General features: G+C 36.2%; 1 protein-coding gene across 10 annotated transcripts in view; it reads left to right on the top strand.

Moving 5' to 3' along the window:
• The window catches only part of PTPRQ (protein tyrosine phosphatase receptor type Q), a 141,977-nt gene that overhangs the window by 83,375 nt on the left and 32,797 nt on the right, over window positions 1-25,805 (top strand). For 9 of the 10 annotated variants that reach the window (XM_054832907.1, XM_054832917.1, XM_054832924.1 and 6 more), the window contains 8 exons: window positions 7,187-7,519; window positions 14,036-14,157; window positions 17,844-18,030; window positions 20,273-20,517; window positions 21,152-21,218; window positions 21,811-21,969; window positions 23,218-23,440; window positions 23,855-23,928. In XM_054832907.1, coding sequence (XP_054688882.1) covers window positions 7,187-7,519; window positions 14,036-14,157; window positions 17,844-18,030; window positions 20,273-20,517; window positions 21,152-21,218; window positions 21,811-21,969; window positions 23,218-23,440; window positions 23,855-23,928 — 1,410 coding nt within the window. The remainder of the gene's footprint in view (window positions 1-7,186; window positions 7,520-14,035; window positions 14,158-17,843; window positions 18,031-20,272; window positions 20,518-21,151; window positions 21,219-21,810; window positions 21,970-23,217; window positions 23,441-23,854; window positions 23,929-25,805) is intronic. The other variant, XM_054832945.1, reaches the window with a different exon arrangement.

Genomic DNA, 25,805 nt, shown 5'->3' on the forward strand with positions numbered 1-25,805 from the left:
GAGGAGATTAGTAGTGTTTTGTGTCTAATCTAGCTCCATTGTCATGGTAAACCACTTCTGCTGGGCTGCAGTATGATATAAAAACTATTGACTTTGTAGTGGTAATATTACTTTGTGTTTAAATATATTATACAGGGTATGAAAGATAATATAGCAACTACACATGCATGCATTATTTAGGATTTTATGACTGAATAGCTATCCTTGGATTATTTTCACGAAAATGCACATTTAAAAAGAAATTTCATTAAGGTTGAGTGGGCTTTTAGAAGGGAGAGGCATAAAATGGTAGGAAACGTCTCCAAAAAGCACACTAAAGCTGTAAAGATTCAGTTAACTCACAAGTCTGGGACAAATATAATAGTGATTTAGTTAAGAATAAAAATAAAATAATTAAAAAGCCCCTTGCGGGGTTCAAAGCATGAATAATCAAAACTGCTGCTGCTTTCAATTTTTTTAAATTACATTTTTCTTCTCTGAAAATATTGATTATAGTATTAAGACATGCAGGTAATTTTTTCCCTTCTTACTGCTAGTCCTACATAATATTATAAGTGAACACAGACCCTTGGAACAGGTTGAGGCACCCCTTGTACTGCCATGACAGTCCTTACCATTTGTTTTCTACTAAACAGATATTCATTGATAACTTACATTTTAAAAGAAATATGGCAAGGAATTTGTCCAGGAAACATTTTTTAATTTAATCTGTGCTTAATTTTGCTGGCCAGTACTAACTTGTAGCTATACACAGAAGTATGTGTTGTACCTGACGGAGAGTAGTGCCTTAAAGGATTGGTAATGGGAAAGTTTCTTAGGTCTTTTGGTGTGGAGGTAGCAAATTAACACCATCTGTTGTTACTTGTGCATAAAATGACTTTACTGTCTGCACAGGGGAACCTTTAAAGATTCTGAGTTTGTACCTCCAGGATGGGGGTGCCCATTGGAAAATGTGGGCCTTGTTTTCATCCAGGCCTGTGAAGAGCACAAAACGTAGCATGGGCTTAAAGCCTTCTTCATATCCAATGAAATGCTCTGTTTCCTTCACCATAAATCTTTTTCTTAGGACATGGCAGCTCATGGCAGCTCTGAGTTGGAGTTACATGAATTTCCTTGTTAACTTGTGAAGAGAACTACAGACGACCGTAATGCACTGGAAGAAATATTTAAGTCCGTACCCTAAAGTGGTCCTTAGGGCCCCAAGCATGCTGTGCAGTGCAGTGTGCAGTGCATTGTGTTGGGCTGGTTATCAAGAGGATTCAACCTACTGCAGAGCCACAGCATTGGAAATGGAAGAGCTTCCGTGTCCCCTGTCACTACTACTGATAAGAGCAGTGTGTTTCACATGTTCAATCAATGCTGCAAGTTCATGTTTCCAAACTGTATTAAAGTAAAAGCATCCGAAAATTGCAGAGTGAATAATGACTAAGAATCTTTGAAATACTTCTTTCCAAGATGACTGAAACTTTTTTAACCAGATTTCTATTTTCTTAATGTAATGTGGATTTTTTTTTTTTTAGATTTTCTGATTAGTTGGTATGTCCAAATGTCAGTTAATGGCTTTGATGTTTATGACAAATCTTCACTAGACAAATGCAATGATCCCTTCGTTGCTGCCAATGAAATTGCATTGAAGTTATTTTTATAAGCAGGTAGATAAAAATAGAAAAATTATATAGTGTAGGATGAAAGAAATATTTTTTTAAGGACTAGGTCAACTCTAGATTAATGTAAAAAAAATGGTTGTGCCATATACACACAAAGCTGCCATTGAAAGCATTTACAGTTCAAAAAAAGAAAATATTTGCTGAAAAGTAGACAGTCGTCCCATTTGTCAGAAAGCTGAGGATTCTTATTTAATTTCAGACTGGAATACTAACAGCTTTTCACTACTTTTCGAAGCTTAGCTTCAAGGTGTGCATTTCTCCTTAGATTTGCAGGATTTGATTTTTCAGTGCTTAGATTTCATAGTTAGAGATTGATTTTTCTAATGTGCTAAGGACTAAGAGACACAGTCAAGGGAAGCTTTTTTAAGACGTGTTCTCAACTGTGCAATTTCCTTTAAAGCATATCTGATAATATCAGTCCCATGTCATGGGAAAAAGAGTCTACAGATTTTTTTATTTTTATGTTAGTAAAATAATTTGGGACCTATTTGTGATGTCCTTGTTCATACTGAGCAGGACTTTATATCATGATGAGTCCCCCTGAAATTAGCAGTCTATACTAGAGTACTATTTGGTATGATCAGTGATATCAGCCTAACCCAGAGAACTTGCTTGGGTAACTAACCTTTCGAAAATGGATAGAGATAATTATAAAGAATATTAATTTTCTTTTCAGATTCCTCTATTTTCTGAAGACTCTTTTGTTGTGTGCCCACTGCTATCTGTTCTACTTTGTTCTTCATTTTCATCCTATTGATGCTCTTAATACCACCCAACTGACTTCTAGGCTGCCGCTGTTCTTTTAATCCAAACTCCAGCTACAAGCAGCTGTTCTGTAGGCAGACTTTTTTTTATTAACTTCGTTAGGAACTATGCCATATCAAATTACCGTCTTCTGTTCCCGGCCCGCGCAGCTGCAGTCATTGCTCTCCACAGAAGTCTTTACAGAAAGCCATAACTTCTCTCTTTTCTCAGTAGATTTTTTTTGTGTGTGTGTCCTTTACTGCCCTTAGGTTATCTTTGCATTGTGAGTAAGATTCTTCTACCGAGTGTTTCTGTTGATTTAAACCAGTTGCACTGGCACAGTTGACCTGAGTCTTTGCACAGTTCTGGTGCTTTTTCTACCAGGAATTTCCTTTCATTTAGGTTCTCAAATAAAAACTTAATCTCAGAGCAGTCCACCAGCTTTGGAAAGGCTGGTTAGCATTGCAGCCAGATAAGCATGGGGAACCAGGGCCAAGATCTGTGAAAGTAACTTCTATTTAGGTGCTTAGCTTCCTGTCAACTTCAGTGGGAGTTCAGGCACGTAAATAGGTTTTAGGAGCTTAAAATCCCATGTGGATCTGGCTTCAGGCACTTTTTGTTGGAGTTTGGCCATCATGTGAACAATGCTGGATGAACCTGAAAATACCTCATTCCTCCTCCAGTCCAGAAACTGAATTCACCAGCATTTCATGGTCAGCTTCTCTCCCAGCTCCCTGGCTGGCTTTCAGAAACTGAATTAAAAGCTATTATATGGAAAACGATAGAGTACATTGCACCAAAAATGTCACACTTTGAAAAACTCCCTACTCCCAGAGCTAGCTGAATTATAGCAAATGCAATATAATTCAATAGGGAAAGACCGTTAGAAATATGATGATGAGACTTAAGGGGGCCTACCTGTGATTCCTGGTAAATTTAAAGATGAGATTAGCACTAGAATGCCAACTAGCTAATCAGAGCACAGTTCTAGACAATTAGTGTCCTACACCACCACAAACACAGCCTTTTTCATGCCTTTTTGGAAAACCAGGAAGAATAATCAAGTTCCTGTTAGGAACATATCGAAACAGCAGTGTATAAGAGCAGACACATAAGTCTTTCTTACAGTTGCAATTTAATCTGAAAGAATAATTGACAAAGATGCAATTTTTGGCTTTAATTGTTTTTAGTGTGAACAGTGATCACTTCATCATAGTTGAGTCATGTTTAGAAAATTTAAACAAGCTGCATGATTACTCTAGGAAGCATGGAATGGTTTGTTCAAATCAGTACCATCTGTGGACAGAAAAAGTTGGGGGAATTTTAGTCATTCTTGAGGAATGGAAATCTGATTCTCCATGCTAGAGTAATTGTAATCCTCTTTGTATCTGTAACCCAATAGCATAGTTGTCTTGAAATTGTCTCATTGAACACAGTCATCAAATGCAAGAGACAGTGTGCCACTGGGTGTCACTGCTCCTCACCATGGCCCTCGGAGCAAACCTCTTTGATTTGCTCCGGATTCAAATCACATCTTTTCATTTGTTCTAATGAGAGATTACATTTATATTTGATTTGTCTATGTAAGCAATGAGATAAAATGGACTAGATTTTCAACTGACTAATGTTTGAGGCTCTGATTCCATTTTCAAGGTCTGTCTAGGCACTGCTGACTGACGCTTTCTTTCATGGGTTAGAAATATTTGTTTATATGAGTCTTAGTAAACTGGAAAAATGATGACATAAAAGAGGAATAAAAGCTTTTGTATGAAAGAAGTATTTGTCTAATCTGTCTGTTATTATGACATCTGCAAGTTTATCTTTCAAAATGGTGGTTTTCATGTAGTGTTATTCATCGGGATGATCACAGATACCATCTTCAGCCTTGTGAGGGTAATGTGTGTGGGCTCCCTCTGTAGCCAGTTGTAAAAGGACAGAAGGAAAAAGAAACATCATTTTTCTGCCCTCCATTCTTTTCTCCGCTCTCTGGGAGTTTGTCTCTTTCCACCAGATACAAGGAGAGCTCGTGGAGGTTAGCTTTATTAGACTTTTGTTGGTCTGTGTGAGAGCCCACAAATCAGAGCCACTGTTATTTTTCCTGATATAATTTCTAGTTCTGTGAAACTGCCAAGCGTCTTTTCCATGTTTACTGCAACACTGCTAGATGTCAATTCTTTTTGATGACATCACCCACGTGGAAACTGGGGGAACAGGGCACTCTCCTTGAGAAGGAAAGCCCACTGTGCTGGCTAGAACATGGGCACTGCTCTTTTTGCCTCTGACTAGCCTCTTTTACCTGCCTTGGTTTAGGTGCAGAGACTGCAGCTGTGCCAGCCATGGCTCTACCAGCTGCACATCTGAGCAAGTGAAGGTATATATTTCTACTTTCTTCTTGGCACCCAGCAAGCAACCAGTTACTATTCCAAGTCCCTGTTTCAGTATTTGATCCAGTCTTTAATTTAAATTGGAGCATAGTCCAATAATCAGTTTTCGGTAGATGGAAGTTGGTAATGGTAGACTAAGAGGCATTAGAGCCAGTAGTTTCCATCTCCATGTTGCATACTTTCACACTTTTATTCCAAACTTGACAATGCTGGCTGTTCTTATCACAGCAAGGGTTCCTGGAGTCATGTGCCTGGGAAGGTGAGGTCATATTCCTTATCAAAAAAAGAGTAAGCCTCTCTGAATGAGAAGGAGAAGAATTGTATTTTCTTAAATTCTTTAAATTTTGATCTGTTCTGATGTCTTTGGAATTGCTGACTCTTAATTTTTTAATTCCTGGAATATGTTGTATTGGGTCTTACAAATAATGTTAATTCAAGTTCAGAGTGAGACTGGGTGGTAACTCAAACCGTTTTATCCATTCTATCCCACATTTTATCATCGCCATAACTGAGTGTGTACGATTCATATTCTTTGCAGTATCTTAACAGATATAAATAGCTTATATTACAATGGAGTAGAGGAATTTTTAATGAAAAATACAGACTTTTTATAGTAACTATTGAACATTTCTCTACCTTTATTTTCCATTAACTAATGGTCAAACTAAGCCTTTTCTTGTCATTTACACGAGTGGCAAATACGGTTTATAGGGGTATTATGAAAATATTGCAGTGTTTATTTTTTTGAAAGTGGACAGAGTATTTAATCTCCAAAACTGTGATCAAGCCAGAAGGTTAATGCCTGTTTTGCATTTATGTACTACTTCCTTTAATTTTCTTCTCTTCATGCTAATAGCAACAGAGCAAAACAACTTTAATTTTGATCATATGGACTATGGTGATGAAAGTTGGCTGTAGCAAAGACTTCTTTCTTAGACAGTTTGCTCTTGTTCTGTGTCTGGTTAGTGTGTGGCAGGGTGGGAGCATATGGGGCTATTGCATGCTGCGATGCGTACACGTGTGTGAGAGCTGAGCGCAAGGGCAAGGGAAGCTTCGCCCATGGTTCCTGTGCCTGGCCCCTCTCCTGCAGATTCCACCTGCTTTGGGCTCATTTGAAGGGAATTTGAATTTCTCAACCTTTTCATCGTCACAGCTTGGTTTGACTCAGAATTTACATTCCTCGTTAAATATTCATATTTAGTGGAGAGGCTTCAGCTTGTTACATTATGATGATTTTTGATAAACAAATTGTTGCAGATGAAAGCAGGGATCAGATATTCCCACAAGGCTGGAAAAAAACAGAGGCGTTTCTCTTTCTTCCCCAGTACCATTGGTCTGGGATCCTTTTATTCTTTATGTAAGCCTTGGGGGTTCTTCAATTTCAGTTTGAGGATGTATCATGTGTTTTTCTTTTACCAGCGATACTTCTTCCCCCAAAGACTCTAAAGTACTCTTTAAAGCTAAGTGCACGAAATGATTTCTGAGCTGATTTCTCTGCACAGTTTTTGCCAGAGAGAGTATTAGTATTATCTTACAAAGTCTTAGAGATAATATTAGCTTACTGTATGACTATGTGATATAGCACAAAACCATATGTTGCATCCAGGCTGCTAGAGCTGAGAGTACACTCTTGGCTTAATATAGTTATGGTTAAATGTGTGCGCATGTGTGTATGTGTATGTATGTACATCCATGCACTACTTCTGTCTCCATGCACATGAATATAACCTGTGTATACCCATGTGTATGTATGTACATAAATAGATGGAAGCAAAGTTTATGGGAAGTTTCTTTTTTTGCTTTGTATTGCCATATTATTTAGCTCTTCCTGTTGCGTTCTTTTAATTTGTTGCTTACCGAACAGCTTGTAAAGCATTTATATAAAGATAGACATACTGTATGTATTGATACTTTCCATTCAGAAGGTGAAACAGGACACTTATGAAACCTTGAAGTGTTGCTCGAGGATTTCATATGTTACCAAGAGAGGGACAAATGAGTATTTCTAAGCAAGAGGTGAGGAATACCAGTTAGCAACAGCAGTAAAAGATGCTATGGGTAGGCCAAAAATAACTTTGCTTGATATTCCCTCCCCCAGTTGAGACATAGCCCCAAATGTAGCAACAGTAATGTCACACCTCTCAAAGCTGTCTCTGCATGCCACACCTAAAAGTATTTTTCTTTATTTCAAAAGCTATAGTAAATGTATGCCACCTATATATTCATGGTGTGATTTACACCAATGGAATTACTCCTTATTAAGCATGTGAAATTGAATCATGGTCTTTAGATATGCTTATTAAAATATTTTTTAAACACTGGATAAAAGGGTTATAGTTGCAATCACTTTTCATTAAAATGAAGATATCTTACAAGTGTTTTCATTTGTAGTTCCCAGTGCTCCCAGAGATATTGTTTTTTCCAATGTGCAGTCAACAAGTGTGACCTTGAATTGGAGATCACCAAAATCTATCCTTGGCTACTTCCAAAACTACAAGATTACCACACAGCTACAGTCCATCCACTGCAGTGACTGGGAGACTAAGGAATGTATTGAATATGAGATGCATCAATATTTATATGAAAATGTGGTGGATGACCGGATAGAAGAGACAGTGTATGGACTTAAAAAATACAGATGGTACAGATTTGCAGTTGCTGCCAGTACGAATGTTGGTTATGGCGGTTCTTCACCTTGGATTTCTACGCAAACACTTCCTGGCTGTAAGTAAGGTTATTTGCCATGTGTCATATTGCTATAACAATGTCACCTAAATAAGCAAGAACACTTGGTAGAAGTTATTTCTTCATAGACCTATAATATTAAGTTAATAAGGATTACTCTTAACATATGAAATAGCATGATATAAATCACGTGTTAGGTATGCATACTTGACACTGCTTCAGATTTTAATGCCTTTTGTATGCTCTACTATATTTACTGCTTACCCAACAGCATTTTCATTCCTTGGCCCTAATCCACGTCTAGAATTGGTAAATCTGAATTTTGGCTATTTTGTGTTGATATGCCATTTTCAATACATCTTCACATGTAGAGTATGTCAATGAAAAGTAGTCCTTTTTTAATTATTTGACTAAGAGTCTGTTCTCTAACATAGTAACACTTTCCTGAAATTCTGCTGTACATTCCTGGCAATAGAATTTAAGCAAAAGTTTCAGAGGAATTAAGATTTCTTTCCAATACCATATCCACCTAAAGAGCTTACAAATCAGAGTAGCCATGCAACACCTAAGGACTGCCATGACACGTATTAGGATTGTCACACCTCAACTGAAGATTTTGGTTTCCAAGTAAGAGAAGAGTTAGCTGTCACAGATAATCATCACTAGGCATTTAAGATAAGGGGATGTGAAACACGAATTATTTAGGAAGTTGTTATGGGGACATATGACCCTCCCAGTCTGCAGCCAGCCTAGGTCAGAGCACATGTGAGATCCAGCCTCTGGCCTGTGTAGAGCAACTGAGAACCACCATGAGTGGCCTAAGCCACAGCTCTTTCACTCCTTTCCCCTTTCAAAGTAATCATAATAAAGATACCAAGGCCTTAAACAGCTGTGTACCAAGAACTGTTCAATGCTGCACATACTTACTTTGTTCCACTCATGTTTTTACAATCATGTGATGTGAATTCAGGAGGTTTTTATATAATGCTCCTCATAGTACCTGTGCACTCTCTGTACAGTGATACATCCATGTATCCTAGCTCACAGTTTGTTTACAAGATCAGGAATTGTTGTCTTCATTTGCAGATAAGAAATTGCAATAGAGAAATTCTAAGCACCAAAGGGCAAAGAGATTTGAACATCGTGGTACTGAACGTCACAACAGCCCATTTATCACATAAAGCGCAGAAGCAGTCCTTTGGACTGAGAAGTACTGGAATCAGCTGCAGAGTCATTCTCACATGCACTTACTTGCTTTGCCCAGTGGTTCTTATAGGGATGCTATGCCTGTAAACTAATGCAATATTTTAAATTAAAGTGAAAAAAAAACAACCCAGATGGAGCAGAAAATAGCTAACAGAAGTTGTGCAACTCCTGAGCCAGCAGCTCTGGGGAGATTAGATAGATCTCAGCTGCTGATATATGCAAATACTTATCTTCAAAAAATTGTTGCTGAGTTTAGGAAAGTTAGAGATTTAAACCAGACAGAGAGGTAGGTAATGAAAACACATATAATCACATAAAAGTTAGGATCCTCTTTATGATTTCCTCTCTGGACAGTGATAATTTGGTTTAAGAGAGAACTAGTTTCCTATCAATCCCACTGAGGAGATGGTAGTTAAAAGTATAAAAATCTCATTAGGCTGCACAAGCCATTTCCATAGCAGTACAGTGTCATTCTCAGCGGTAGGTCCTCTGTGTGCTCTATTAGCTAGTTTAACAAATGGTGATGGGGTAGAAGTTAAAAAAATTCCACCATTTCTCCCAGCCCAAGCGTGTGGGGCTGCTGGCCTGTGTCCCTGGTGAGGGAAGTGGGCAGCAACAAATTTCCTGTGAGCTAAATCAGCAACACATCAAGAGATGAGCTGCCTATAAAACACACCGCCGTGGAGTCAAGGAAGCGTGGGCACTATTCCAGATATCATGGCTGGGTGCCGGTCTTTTTCCTGGGGTAATGGCCATCAGCTGAGGAGGGAAAAAGAGGATGGCGACATGTCACAGCTGAGTAGCCAGCTGGCAGTTTTGGCGTGCTTCAGCAGCGCTGGGAGCCTCCCTGAGCAGTTGTTGATCTTTAGCAAGGGCTGGTCTCTAGCTACCTGACCTCATACTTTGCAAAGACTAGTCTTCAGAAATATTGTGAAATATTTCTAAAAAAATTTAGAAATTTGCAAAGGGTAGTGCCCATAGCGGGGAATAGAAATTCAGGATGCGCAAAACAGATCCAGCACTCTGGGCAGCCTTGCGGAGCGTATCCAGAGAACAGGTGTCGATCCCCCTCTCCTTTCCCTCGTGGACTGGGCCAAGCATCCCCTGGATTAGCCTGCTGGTACACAGCCAATATACATGGTCTGTTAGGGCTTAAGGGTGCTTAGCTGCTATGTCAAATAGCCTGAGTACTTAGCCCATAAAATCAATGGGAGTTGTGTTTGCAGATTTGAGGGCAGAAGTTAGCCACTGTTTCTGATTTTCAAGAAATGCCTCTGTAAGACATTGCTTCTGCCAAAGGGCAAGTTACCTTGGTTGTGAAATAATAGTCAAATCATTTTTCTTCAGAAATAATTGGGTTCTCAGAAAATTTTGTTTCTCTCAACCCTAAAGAAAATACTATAGTTCTTATATTCAGAAAGTTACTGCATTTAGGCTGAAAACTCAGTTCCCAGAATATAAGGAGATGAAACTTCAACAACAGCAAAAAATTTCATAACAGAAACCCTAAATATTCTTCAAATTTACAAGTGCTGAGTATTTGACTGTTGTGTTAAAGCAGAAATACCTAAAAGTTCTGAATATCTAGTTACTAAGGTGAGGATCTTAGCTATTTCAGCTGTTCATTATGAAGGTAAATTTAAGGCTGCAGGCATTCTTTTTAAGATTCTTTAACTCATTTGCAAGTTTTAAACAAAAAATAATGGCTGAATTCTGTACTGAAAGTGGTTATAATGCTACTCTGTGGGAAATGTTATAGGTTGTTCAATACAGTCCGGTTCTCACATCACACAGATAAACTATTCAGCCTTCTGTCTTGCAGATTATTCTCACAGGAATTGTCCTACTGTCTCATAAAGTAGTTTGACGGCACTGTTGTTGCTTAGCTGATGGATTACCCAAGAGCCAAATCTACTCTGCAAGATGAAATATTTTCAACATAAGCTAGATTTATATAGTTACCAGTGCAGAAGATCACAGAGTTGTGTCACAGTAAGGGAAAGGGCAAGAAATATTTTCTGTAGCTGGGGAAACTTTGTTCCCTCATCCCTGTGCTTACCCCAAGTTTCACTTTTACATTTATAAGGAGAATAAGATTAGCCAAACTCATGCTTTCTAAGAGAAAAATCACTTTGGAGGGTCAGTGTTAGGTGGAAAATGAATAGCAGTGAGATCACTGACCTCATTTTGCATCTCGTACAGTTGCACAATGCAATGCTTTTTGGTAAACTGCCAAGTCTCCCAATGCCAGGATATACTGAGATACAAAGGAAAATCCCAGATGTTTGGATGTCCCATGAAAGCTAGGACATAGATGCATGGGACAGGGGGTTATGCTTCTCTTTTCAGCACCTTCTTTCCAATCCCTGCTGATGCCCAGTTGGCTTGGTATACTTAAATAAATGTTTCCGTATGGTGGAAAGCAATAACATTGCATCTGTTGTTGTATGCCCTTTCTTCTGGGAGGTTTTGCCTGAGAGAGGTTTTTGGTTTTCTTTGTTCCTTTCATTCTCTCTGAACTAAATATTGGAAAGTAAATATGGCCTTATATAAGATATAAATGTTTAAATATAGGTAAAAGTAACCTAGGTGATTATAAAATTACATAACTGAACCTCACAGTTAATTTATGTTGGGAAAAAGAAAAAAGGGCTGGTCTTAACCAAATTGGCAAGCATGAATTTCTGTTAGAAGACTGGAGTATTCAGTCTTATTTTTGAGGATTATGCTAAATGATGGGCTATCCAGACTTATCTTCAAGCTAACACACTTAACTGCTGCCTTAGCATCAGGACACAGATGGATGGGAAAGATGACCCTGACCTCCATAAGACCCACATTCCTGTGCAAGGATAGAAGCATGATAATCAGGAAATGATGGTTATTAGTTACAGAAAATGCATTATTGTGAAAACCAGGAGAAAAGTGCTTATGAGAGGAAGTGATTGGATTATGGGGGAATGAGAGAATAAGACTAGGTCATTTCTACTGAGTAAATTGCTGTGATTTATAAGAGAAAGGGTATAGTGATATCATGGCCTCGTATTGACTAGATTCATTTCACAAACAAACCTAAATCAGAACGTGGCAGTTACCCACTGAAGCAAACGCAGTTTTTAAGAAGATGGGTTTTGCAAGGCATGAGACATCTTAGACACATTTCATTTTCTAGTTTTCTTTCTAATTATACAGGTTATTTAAGAAAATATTCCTTAATTTCAGTATCATTCAGTTAATATCTGATATTGTACTTTTCATGATGAAAATAAACGAGGTATTAACATTTAGATTTAACTTAGATAAATATTTTGCATACAGCGTAGTCAATTAGAATTTTCTTGCAAAGATCTAAAAATGTATCAAATATAAACTGCATATGGAAATTATCCATAGAAATAACTTCAGGTGGGAAAATTTGTAGATTAGATTATGCTTTAAAATTATTTCACACCATCATTGTCTAATGCACAAACCTAAATTGGCTTCTGAAAAAACTGAGGGATTAAATGCTCCATTAATGCTATAAAAAAGTAATGGAAAATGGTCTTTGGAAACTCAGTTGGTTTGGAAACTAAGACTTGAGAAGCTATATATATCATTTTATACTGTTTTTTAGAAATTTCAGCTGATAATAAAGGTAATACCACTGCCAGAGTTACTGAAAGCATTGTTCACCCTAAAAGACACTCTTTGAGCAACAAGTCTGACACACATTACCTGCAAAATAAGCTTAATTTGTGCTAATTCTAGTTTTTAGGGCACATATTTGCCCTTGTATTTTGTTGTATCTGTTCTAGCACCCCACTCAACAGCCAGCCTTCTCTGAGCAGTCTCCTCTTTCATCACCCTTCATGTGTTTTCATAGTTCATTCAGTTACACTCTTCATTCAGTTGTTCCATGCTATTCAGTATTTTTGGGGACTGCTTCCAATGGTTGAATTTGATCCTGCCTACAAAGTCTAGTATATTCCTGCTAATCCCAGCACAGCAATCTACCTCCTATATCCAACACCCTAAACTCTTCATAGCACCTTATCAACTTCCAAATCTTCCTCTTTCATTCTGCAACCATAGTGGAAAAATTTTACTTTCTCAGTGCAAAATTTTATAACTTCTCCTCATTAATATATCACACATAATTTCGATAGTTACATACCTCTTTCCATGCTATTTTTTTCCTTTTCCTAACCTGTTTTCTACCTAAAAAACTAAGTAGCCTTGTATATACTTCAATTTTCCTCATTAAGCCCTCTTACCTTGTGGTTAAAGGTCAAAAAATACATACTCATGCATAATCATGTTTGAGAAAAGAGATTGCATCTTCTGATTAGGATAGATATGATCATATTTATAATTTTTTTATAACAGACTGTTCACTGGTATGTGTTAATCATAGTTATATTTTGGGGGGCAGATTAAAAAAAAAAAAGTTACCATGGAGCCAAGTTCTGGCATTATCTACAAATCTGTCGTTGCTTCTGTAACAGGCTGTTCACCGATATGTATCACAGTTGTCGTTTTTTTGTAGCAGACCCAATAAAAAAGGCACCATGGAGCCAAGTTCTGGCTTTATCTACAAATCTGTTGTCACTATTCCAAATCTTATTTTCCTGAAATTTACCACAGTCGTTATGAAAAAGTAACACTACTTACCAAAAACTGCTGTTCTTATGATTTCATTAATTTCTTATTCATGAATAAGAAATAACTAGATTAATTCACGTATCACCTTTACAAAAGGAAATTTTAGGAAAATCCTGTTTCTTAATGTGAACATTACAATTCCTATCACTTTTTTTGCATGTGTTTTCCAGAGTTTCTCAACATGTTAAGAATAAGTTGAAATGAAACCTAGAAAATATTTTTTTTTCTGTGTAAAATTATTTGTACTAGTACTTTCCAACATTGCTGGAAAATTTTTTCTGGGATGCAGAATGCCTTTTGTTTTCACAGTTTCTTGTTCTTTGAATGATTTGTTTGACATAAACAAATATATTATGCTTGCCTATTTGTCCAAATAGTTGTATATATATGTTTTGCTTGTGTCACGTAAAATGCATATAAATAACTTATAAATAAAAGACCCTATAATTTCAATTTAAGATGAAGTTGTAGGCAGTTCATACTCTAGAAAAATTGTAGTAATTGCAATGAAAGATGTGTTTCTAAACCACACTGTAGGTTTTGTATGTGAGAAAGAAAAAAAATATTTAAGCAGTGTATAATAGTAAATGTGTGAAAAAGTTTTATTTTCAAATTGAAAAATAATCTCTACTGGCCACTAAAATTACTGATTTGTTTGTGGTGAACTTCTTTGGCCATGATTCATGTACATATTTTTTTCTACAGCTCCAGACGGTCCTCCAGAAAATGTGACTGTACTAGCTACATCTCCTCACAGTATTAATATCAGCTGGAGTGAACCTGTCATCATTACTGGACCAACATGCTACCTCATAGACATTACCTCAGTAAGGCAACTCTGTTTTATTGTTGGTAGTTATACAGATGTTTGGTGATATAAATACCACAGCAGATGTTCTTATAGAAATTACAAGACAAACATAAACTGGATTGAAAAATGATATGACTGCATCTATTTCCACATAAATACCACATAAGAATTAATTGTACATTTATAAATTTCTTAATGGGGGATAAATTAATTACTTGGTATTAAAAAATGTGTGCTAATAAGAGACCTTGGAGAAAAAAAATGTAGTTATAAATGTACACAGGAAAACAGTAGCTGAGCTTTGCAGAGGTGTACCTCCTTCTAACATTAATGATGCTGTTTACCAGTAAAATAACAATGCCTTCTTTTTTCTTCAAAATAAGGAAAAGTTCATTGTCATGATTTTATAAACCAGAGTGAAGAGCCTCACCAAAGGAAGTGACTTGTACAAAGTTACACCGCATCAGAGGGCAATCTTTAAAGCCAAACTAGATTTCCCACTTTCCTCTTGGTGCTCTGTCCATCAGATTAGCTGTATTTTGGTAGCACAGCAATAACACTTCTTTCTCCTTGATCTTTATAAGCAAAAAGGCTGACATAAGAGAAAAGCTCTAGTGGCCTTTCTCTTTTCATCCTCTACTACCCTTATAATAAACCTCATTTCCTGCCCTGTGGCAAGATATGAAACTTTATAAGTTCGAGCACGAGAAGTTTTAAGTAGGATGTGCGTTCCCTGTTCTTCCAGAAATTATACAGACAGGGCTATCAGTGAAAATGGGAAGCTGTTTACCACACTTTACCCAGGAAAGCTTGCTATTTGCAGCTTCAAAAATCTTGAATCAGTCTGTTAGAAATAGGAAAGAAACTCAAAGACTACTTCAAACTATTTAAAGACTTTAAATAGAAAGTTCTTTTAATTTTCTGAGAAGAGAGTAAGACTACTATGTTTCTATTTTCAATGTTTCTGAATTGGTCATAAGAATTACAGATATGCTAAAATATTAATGTTGACATTTTTGTGCAATCAAAATTTCTAAGGAGATCAGTAAAAAAATATGAAATATTTTTAAGCTCCTCAGTAAAGTTACAAGAGAGTCATGTGTAGTCCTGCTATTTTCTCTTCCTCTAACTTCATCATACACTATGTAGAGTGCAATCTGTTCAGTTCTGAACACAGTTACCACAGCAGTAGTATGAAGGATGTACAATAACAAGGGGAATACTAACAGGGAAGGAACAGTTCCTTGGCCCATTGGGTAGGTCTCTAGAAACTACATAACAATTTTTATTTCTCCTTTACTAGAGAAAACTTTTTCATCGTGATAAGTTCCTGTGACTTTTGACTAAACAGCATTATAGTGCATCAACGGAAAAAAAAAATCTTTTAATTCTTTTGATAAAACTTCCAACTTCAATTCTCAAAGCTTGATTTTTGTTGTGTAATGTTTAATCAATTTGTATTTAAACAATTTCTCCTCTGTCTGATAGTTCCTAAATTATACATAGTGATTCCACACTATGAAAATGTTTTAAATACCTTATCGATATAAGTTACAGTAAAATTCCTAAAGTAAGGTTTCATGTGAGCCTGCCAGCATTTGGAAGAAACTTAAAAATCTGTTTTACATGTTCAGTTTGGACAGCTTTGGTTTTGTTTTTACAAAGTGGGTTTTTTTTCTAAATCTGTTTCAGATATCTAGCTTTATTTGTAGGGATTCCTTGTAATCGGATGTTGTCTGTCTAATGATCAGTAACTACAGGAGTCAGTTCTGTAGATAATCATCTTAGTAGACAAATCTATTCCTTCTTAAAGGCCAATAAAGCTGTCACAATCTTTTTCAGTGAAAATTTGAGTATATATTTTATTGTCCCAGTGGGAAAATTTTTTTCTGAAGAATCCAAACTCCACAAACTTCCTATATGTATTACTTTACTCATTTTAGTTCTCAACTGAGTATCTTTAAGGATTTATAAAAATAGGCTGACAGAACAGAATAATTTCAGATTTCTACTCTGTCATGTCTTTATTCTTAAAAGGTAGTAATTAGTATTTATTAGTGAATGTATTAGGGTTCTGTTTAAATTGCTAGGATGTTCCTTGCAGTTTTATAGATCAAAAAAACTAAAAAGTACTCCGTCCTTATTATTTCTCCAGGTCATATTTTAGTTTGTCTTGCTGCCTACTATAATTAGAAGTAGTCCGGAATAAAATATTACTGAAAATGAGTAAGGAAGATGGAACTGAGCCATTAAACTTCAGGAAGAATAGAAATAAATTTAACAATGTAGTACTGTGATTGCATTTTAGCTCTTGTCTAAATATTTGTATGCCAGATTTTTGATAGTCAAATAGGAAAAAGCGTTTCAGGTCTTCATGGCCATCCCAGGAAATGAATGTCTGTTTAGTCCATCAGAAAGTTTAGTTCAGGTTAATTCTCAGTGGGGATAGATGCATATCTGTCAAATAAAAGGTATGCTTGAACTATTCTAATGTTTTAGCAGCTGCATTTAATACAGATTTCATCCAGTGGGAAAACTACTGTACAGCTACCTAATCCTCTTTTCAAATTACACACTGAAGAAACAATAATGAAAACATCATTAACTGAAGTAGTGGGAATAGACATAAAAAGAATTTTGTAAATGATACTTGATCAAACACTAGAAAAGCTCCCATTTTTTCCTTTTTCTCCTTTTTTAAGATAACATTAGAATTTATTAATTTGATATAAAACCCAACACTGTAGATTTTTCTACAGAACTACAGATTATTTGAGATGTACAGATGGTAGGGATCCCAAGAAGTAATCCAGTCCATATCCTGCTCTAACACAGAAACAAGCGTATCTAGAGTCTTCCTCACAAATGATTCATTATCCTGTTCTTAAAAATTTCCGCTGATGAAAATTGCTCAGCAACCCTTGATAGATTGTTCTAGTTTTTAACTTATCTTAGTCATAGTTTTAGTTACATATATAGGTATATCATCACAGGTTTTGTAATATTTAATTCTAATATTTTTTTGGTAGAAATAAAATTCCTATTTGTTTTCATGAACACTAGAAACAATGGATTATCTTCAATTTAGTAGCATTCTTTTTTATACTTTGAAGTTATTACTATGTCTTCCACCATCCTCCCTTTTCTAGATTGAACAATTATTTCTACTTTCCAGCTTTTCTAGTGAGACAATTACTCCCTCCCCACTGTCTTATAAGTAGTGTTTCTATTAATATATCCCAAGAGGAACTGCACTTTCTACAGTCATATCAACATTATATATTGCTGCCCAATTTTTTTTTTGTTTTTGTATTCCAAACAATTTTATGCTACATAGCTGCTCGGCTTCTGGATCTCTGCCTAGTTTGATTCCCATTTCAGGTCACTGGCCAGTGTCTACCAGTTGGTTCATGTTTGCCTGGTGGAAGACAGTGCCAAGCAAACAGCCCATTTCCTTAATCCCATACTACATGAAATGCTAAAGTGGCAACGCATGGGGAAGATGGGAGCGTACTCCTCTGTGCAGCTTTCTAGTCTTGGTAGCTAGAGACTTTTTGTGAACACTTCTATGTAAATGGTTAGAAAAGTGGAAAGATGAAAGCTAAATAAGGTGTTCAAATATTAATGTCCTGCTTTTTGGCTGTTTCAACTCTTGTAACATCATCATTATTATTTATTATTATTATTATTATTATTTTACAGGTAGATAATGACAATTATAAAGCTCAATTTCTGAAGACAAATGATGAGGGTAAAGTCTTAGAAATTTCTGATTTGAAAGCATTTACAAGGTATTCTGTAGTAATCATTGCCTTTACGGGGGATGTTAATGCTGCACTCATTGAAGGCAAGGCTAGTTCTCCAGTAATTGTCTCTACTTTTGAAGCAGGTTTGTATTTTTGTCTACTTTTTATATGGATCAAACATTACAGTTTTTCTTTCATCTGACAAATAAATGAGAGTTTTGAACACATGGTGCACTTTAATGCAGATTCGTTCTCACAATATTTTTTCTTTAATATTTAAAAAGGTAGCAGTCAAAAAAAGTGATGGTGATAATAAATACTAAAATTTACCTTTAGTAATTCAGAGATCTTAACTTGCTTCATGTAAAATATGGAAGTGTGGAACACAGCCATCTAGATTACTTCTATAGTCAATGAAGAGAGTTCCTATCTATATTAGCATGCATATATAAGATACCTGTCTTAGGAAGGGATGACTTTTCCCTGTGGAGGTGCCTGTTTCCCTTAAGAGACTATTGAAAAATCTATACAACATCCCTGGTCTTGATGCAAAATTTAAACACACAAAATTTAAGTGAACTGAATCCTAATGTTTATAAAGGGGACCTGTACTGATTTGAGGACACAATCTGTGTATTCTGAGTGGAAGGAGGTTGCTAGTGAAGGCCTACAGGGATCTGTGCTTGAGTCAGTGGTTCCACAGACCCAAAACAATCTGGAGAATGAGGTAGATACTAAGGTGACAAAAGTTGCTGATGCTATTAAGTTACTCAGATAAATAATATGAGAGATGAGAGTGAGGTACTCTGTGAGGACCTCAGGACACCAAGAGGCGACGTTACAGAAAAGTAGATAGCATTTGCTTAGGAAAATATAAAGAGATGTACATGGAGAAAATACAGTCCCAGCTTTACATACATAATTCCTGGTTATGTTCTATCTACTATCTTTGCCAGTTTTTAATTGTTCATTAAGGTTATTTAAACAAACAAACAAACAACAAAAAAATTTTCTGAAAAGATACTGAAGTTTTGTTTCATTCAAACTAATTATCAACTGTGTATAAACTAGAATTGCCTTATCTCTACTGAGGTTAGCTGCAGGTCAGCTTTTTTAGCTATATACTCAAGTTAATTTCAGATTTAGACATACTACGCAGTGATTGTATTTATCATTTATCTTTCCTTTGATGTAAGAAAATCCAGTATCCCTAATGATATGATATGATATGATATGATATATGATATATGTGCATATATAGATATCTTTCTAATCCTTTAATATACTAAATTCTAAGGTTTTCATGACCTGTTTATATCCCTGGAGGCTGATACAGTCTTTTACTGTGGAAAAATTAATGAAGATTAAATTAGGTAGTAGCCGGGTCTGTCCTGTGAGCTATCTTTTTTGGTAGCCCTTTCTCTTACGTAAAAATGTGATACATTAGGAGGTGCAGTAACCTTAGAGAAGAACAGTTATTTTTTTCCATCTCATCTCATCTCATCTCATCTGGTTTGTACAGTCTAGCATATGGCTGAGTTAGGACCAATTCACATAGACATACTCCAGAGAAACCTGAGTAAGCATTTGTTGGCTGGTGTAAAAAAAAACTGGAATTGGCTGAGGGAATGTGTTTACCTTCAGTTGCTTGATTTCACTGTTTAGAGGTCATGCTACATACTTGTCTGTGCAGGTAGAGCAATAAATACTTAGCTGCCTGGAAAGAATGTTACAGCCTTTTCTTTCAGCTAGGGACATTGGGAAAATGATTTATACTTTTGCTGTCTTGAGAATAAGCTACTGGAATAAGCGTTTGACATAAAACTGTCTTTGGGAAAAATAACTGTTGTGTTTGTGTCTGGGCATTAGCTAGTGGAAAGTTTTTTTCCTAAAGTTATCCATGATAAGCAGAGACTCGTAGGACCACGGTGGCTTGTTTATACGTTGGGAGGGAGCTTGCTGTTGACAGAGGGCTTTCAGAAAGGGATACTCAAGACTAACGCTTGTTTCTTGCTTGTCAGCCTATGCAAGGATTTGTTTACCCTGGTTGTATTTCAAGGTATAATAATGTCTTCAGGCTTTCTGAGTAGAAAATCTGAAGAAACTTTTCTGAGCAGAGACTACTGAGGGTTATCTAATAATTATTTTTAATATTTGCAGCATGAAATGCTATCATTAAGAGTAGTATTTCACTAAATATTTAACTTGTCATTGTCTCTATAAATATTTACATATACAGTAAGTATTTGAGATCTTTTAATTAAAACAGAAAATGCCAATGAAATAATACTGATATGCAAAAATATAATTTGTAATTTTTCAGGTTTTACTCTAATAGCAATAGTAGTAAACTGATTAAGTGGATCATTGAAATATTTATTTCAGTGCCTGAAGACCCACCTAACAACATAACATTTCAGAAGATACCAGATGAAGTAACAAAGTTCCAAGTAACATTTGTGCCACCATCTGAACCAAATGGAAATATTCAGGTGTATCAAGCTATGGTGTACAATGAAGATGACCCCACTGCCATCCGGATCCACAACCTTAGTGTCATTGATAAAACGGATCAGTCAGTCACTGCCATGATTGAAGGACTAAAAGGAGGACATACGTATAATGTCAGCGTAAGAACTGATACTTTTTCTTTGGATTTTTTCTATGATATGAGTGAGAGGTTAGTCTGAAGAGGGAACACAAACCCAGGCTGAATGTGAGATTTTTATGCTGACAAAGTCAGCTGGAGTCTGAAGAGAGACAAGTCTGAGGAACGAGGGGAGCAATGAAGAGGGTGAAGGGAGTAGGAGCAGGACACATCACTGGTGGTTAGCTTTGTACTCTGGACCACTGGTTCGTGTGCAAGCAAAGCATCCTGTGACACATCATCACAGGTACAAGACTAAATCTCTCCCTTAATTCCACCACTTGCATTGCTCATTTGGCTTGGATGAAGGGTCCAGGTCAGCAAGGGGAGCTTGCTACAAGTATGTGCATGAAGTCCTTTCAAATAATCAGAGACTAGGACATGTGAGGAGGTGACATAATTGTTTAAGTGGGCTTGTTTTTCTCCTTTTTGTAAGACCTACATTGCAAGCAATAAAGTGTTATTATACTTAGGACTGTAAAGAAATATGAAGTTCTAGCAAAGTATGAATGACATAAGAAGTGTTTCAGCGTTCATTGTTACTTCAAATATATCCAGATTTGGGCAAGTTGGAGCTATTACAAATACTCATTCAAACAAGTGTTTGTTTTTTTAAGGTGTATGCAATTAATGGTGCTGGTGCAGGGCCAAAAATTCAATTGAAAATAACCATGGATATCAAAGGTATGTCTCATAAAGTGCCCTTTATCTGAAATCTCTATAAATCCTGAAGAAATTGCTGTTCTACCTGTGAGTACACAGCAGTGTGCCTTTGTCTATTATTTATAGGCTGCATAATGTAGGAACAGGAACACATAACTGATAGCCTTGAGTTGCAGTGCTCAAGTTTGCTGCGTGTCACTGACCATTTACTATTCATATCTGAATGATACTGTAAACCATATGCACACTCAGAGAAGTAATCATATTGACTTCAGTATTTTAGTTACCATCAGCAAACGGCTTAGAAGAATATCACAGAGGTATAGCTAAGTATACAGTATCACAGCTGTGGAAATAGGTACAATCATTGAAATTGAAATCTTTTAAAAACTAAGACTGTTTACTGTTTTCTCTTTTAATTGAAAACTGATATGCAGAGGCATTTATCAGAATAAAGTTTTTAGAGGCTTAAGGCATTAAGTAGAACATTAAGTAGTCCCTGAAAATATGCTGAAGATTTGTCTTGCATAACACAGCTATGTACCTGAACAAAGTACTTGTAGTGAAAACATTTTCAAACAAAACTCTGTGGTATATCTTTGTTTAAAAACAGAACCACCACGACCTAAAAAGAAACCAGCACCAGTTTATGATACCAATGGGGCATTACTCGTCACAGCTACAACAATTACAATCAGAATGCCAATATGTTATTACAGTGATGATCATGGCCCTATCAAGAAGATACAAGTTCTTGTTGTGGAAGCCGGAGGTAGAATTTTATAAGTTCTCTTGAAAATTGTTTTCAGGGTTTTTTAATTTTTTTTAATTTTCATGCTGTTTGTCTTTTCTCTTTTACTTCTTTTCTTGGGTCTCGGTAATTTCACATTAGAAAACAGCTAACAGAGTCACTTTAGCTGTGGCAACGGTACTAAGAGCAAAGTGTCTTTCACAACATATGTGGGCTGGGTACTGGATTTTGGGAACACTTGCCAACAAAGAGTCATCCATACTGTTTGAAGTCACCATTATTCTGGCCCTATTGTTATCAATGCATTTTCTTTATTTCCTATTTCCTTGAAGAACATTTGGCATTTTTGAAAGGTAAATAAATGTGAAACTTTTTTTTTTTCAAGGTTTTTCTTCTTTTGCTATTAGCGTTGCCTGTAAAAGAATGCAGTCATGTGCAGTTGATATTTCCATTTCATAACGGGGGCAGAGGGATTTATATAAATCCCTTCTGTGGACTGTGGGTTAGAATGTGTATTCCCTTGTACGGACTGGTGAACATTTACTTATACGAACAGTGCCATGATACTCTTTTGAGTAATTGCCTACCAATGTGAGTGGGAGTTTCATGATAGGACATCATGTGGTCAGGCTTACCTAAGAAGGACAAATTCCAGGTATTTAATTCCCCTGTGTTGCTTGCTTTCAAAGTATAGAAATAAAGCATTCACATTAAGTGAATTCACATGAAGTCTCTCATCTTTTTCTCAATTTTGCATTTGAGCACTAGTCCTACAGACATTTACTTCATAGCTACTGCTGTGAAGATTCTCTTGAACTGATAGGTATGCAAATACCATGTTAAGCAACAAATTTTGAAGATTTTTCTCCTGAGTTGCTGGGTACTGAACACTTATGGAAATCTAGTAATTTCATTTATGAAACAGTCTACTGTCTTTAGAGTAAACGCTTTTTAACTGTCTTTCCTAGCCATGCTCAGTTTCAAAGTGAAGTGACTTGCACAACTGATATCCTCTACAGGCAGAGCTCATGTGCAAGACTGCCCCTGAATTTTTCTAGTTGTGATTCTGTTGACTGAGTGAGCAAAATATGGATAGTGTGGATAATAAAGAAATTTGGGTTCAAGTGCAAATACACTTATAGACTTAGTTGTGTAATGGCACTGATAGCATGCTAAACTCTTAAAAAAAATAATTTCCTATTTAACTTCTTTAATTACAGTCTGGTTAGAATGTAAATTGTTTCTGATTATTTCTTTTCTTTACGATAGCTCAGCATGATGGGAATGTTACTAAGTGGTATGATGCCTACTTCAACAGACCAAGGCCATATTTTACAAATGAAGGCTTTCCAAACCCACCATGTATAGAAGGAAAAGAAGATCTGAGTGGCAAAGAAGAGATATACGTCATAGGTGCTGATGCTACATGTATGATACCAGGCAGTCAAGACAAAATATGTAATGGCCCACTGAAACCAAGAAAGCAGTACCTGTAAGTACATTTGTCTCTATGTTTGTCTAAGAGAAAGATTTAAGTGAAATATACTTTTATACAAACATACAAAACAAATAGTTCAATTATAAAAATGTGGAGATCGAAATGATCTTCATGTGTCTTAATTTTAAACTTTTTGGCTGAATCATAAATATGGGAGATGAAATTTTTTTAAATGTTTCAGGTAACAAAATATGCCTACTGAGTTCCTAAATTAAATAAGCCCAGATTTGACATAAATAATTCATATAGTTTGATTGAGTCCTTGATGTCACTTTTGCAGGTGAATAATGATTCCAGTTTATATTATACTAAAACTGGAAAAACAGATTTTGGCTTCTAAATTAAATGCTATTTAAGGAAATGCACATAAACTTTTATTTCATTATTTTTCTTGGTTTTATTTTATAGATTTAAGTTCAGAGCAACTAACGTTAAAGGACAGTTTACAGATTCTGACTATTCTGACCCTGTCAAAACTTTAGGTAAGGAGAGTGTAATTTATTAAAGTATTTCTCTATTTCCAAAGAATCTAGACATTTCCACGTTTCTTTTTAGTAGACTGGTTTCCCTGAGGTAAATAATCTCTATTTTTGTTGGACCCAGCTTAACCAGAATGGTCGATGCCTGGGGAGGGAACATATCCATTCCCTTATATGTCTTTTTGAGGATGTCAGGAGGTCTTACCTCAGCCTGGACTGTTAAAGAAAAAAAGCTGTATTGACAAAGTTCATTAGCAGAGATTCGGTTATAAGAATGAAAATACAATTTTGCCAGGATAGATCATCTCGATTGGTGAACTGCCAGAAGCTATACTGTTTGTGCAGTTTCCCTCTCCGGTGGATGTAAAGATTTTCCAATGAGCCTAGTGTAGGAAACCTCTGAGTTGCAGATCATTCCTTCTAGTGGCAACTCATCTGAGGACATGACCTTTTAGTCCTTCGTCCTTTAGATGCAAACAAAGCTCTGCATTAATTAATAAATGAATATTGTCTAATGGAACTCATCTGGTTCTGTTGCCACTGGGCAATAGTCCAGCTGTTATGGGGTCTCAAATCCAGCATAAATTTCTCCATGACAGAGTTGATCTATCCCCAAAATTGGGAATGAAGACTGTTGTAGCAGATTGCAATAAGATCTGTAAGTTATTTTAATATATTGGTACGCCAAAACTTACTTAGCTAAGCATTAGCCCTGACTTTCTGAAAAGGGATCCCAAGACAACTGGATGAGTACCCAGAAGAATTTTAGTGGGCACATATTTTTCAGCTGGCATTCATCTTCTGTGATATGAGCTCCCTTATTCATTTAATCCATGTTAGAAATTTGTTACATGATCTGATACTGAAGATCTTGAAATGCAAATTCACTACCTGTATATTCTGAAAGGATCTGGCACTATTTCTCTAGCTCTGAGTGTTTTAAAAGTGCCACACAAAAGTTGTTTTTATATGTTCTGAGTTTAAAAGTTCTAAGCCAATGAAGCAAATAGCTTGCCCAGTCAGGGAAAGACTACATGTCCAATCAGGGAAAACAAGTTTACTAGAAATGGGTCTGTATCCAGTCCTCCAGGCAACTTTGTCCTTTCTAACAGAAAACTCTGCAATGCTTAAAGAAATCATCAAGGGACAAAAAAAAAAAAAGAGAAATTATACTTGTAGGAGGCAGATACTGTAATTAACTTGCTTCTGTATTGTTACTGAAAACTTGTGACACTTTCTCCTTCGGTGTAGATCATAAAGAAGCAAGATCTGTTTGTATGCTCAATAAAATGTAATAGGAAACAAAAATAGCCCTGATAAATTCCTCAGATATCCGTGACTCGTGATACCCATATTCCAGTGCCTTCTCTGCTAAAGTTTAACATCAAGCACTGCTTTTAAAATGAGCGCTACAGCAAACTCTTGTCTGGCCTTAACTTCTAAATTTCATAGTCTATCCAACAAGAAAAAAAACTTAAGTGGACAGAAAAGTAACACTTCCTTCTATGCTTTCTTACAAAAGTGTTGTGAAATCAACATCAAATTGATATATCACAAGTGATGCAGGTACTGCAGTTGAGTGGCTTTGAAGATACAGCACCGGCAATGCCATTACCAATGTCATATTAAGTGAATAAAGGAAGATAGATTCTTTCAGACACATTTTCCCTTGAAACATATAATCTGAGGAACTTTGCCCAAGTGTTTTTTTGTAGAACATGCTTTGGTTATATGAACTTCAGACTTGCTCCTGAAGCATAACCCAGAAAGCATACCAGAAAGATCAACAGCTCTTTGGTATCTTTGTGATCAATGACTTCTATTGCACTTGTAACAACAGTATCTTTTCAGCAGAAATTTATGCTGCCTGATATCAGAAT

The sequence above is a fragment of the Grus americana genome, chromosome 1 (genome assembly GCF_028858705.1).
Source record: "Grus americana isolate bGruAme1 chromosome 1, bGruAme1.mat, whole genome shotgun sequence".
Taxonomy (NCBI): Eukaryota; Metazoa; Chordata; class Aves; order Gruiformes; family Gruidae; genus Grus; species Grus americana.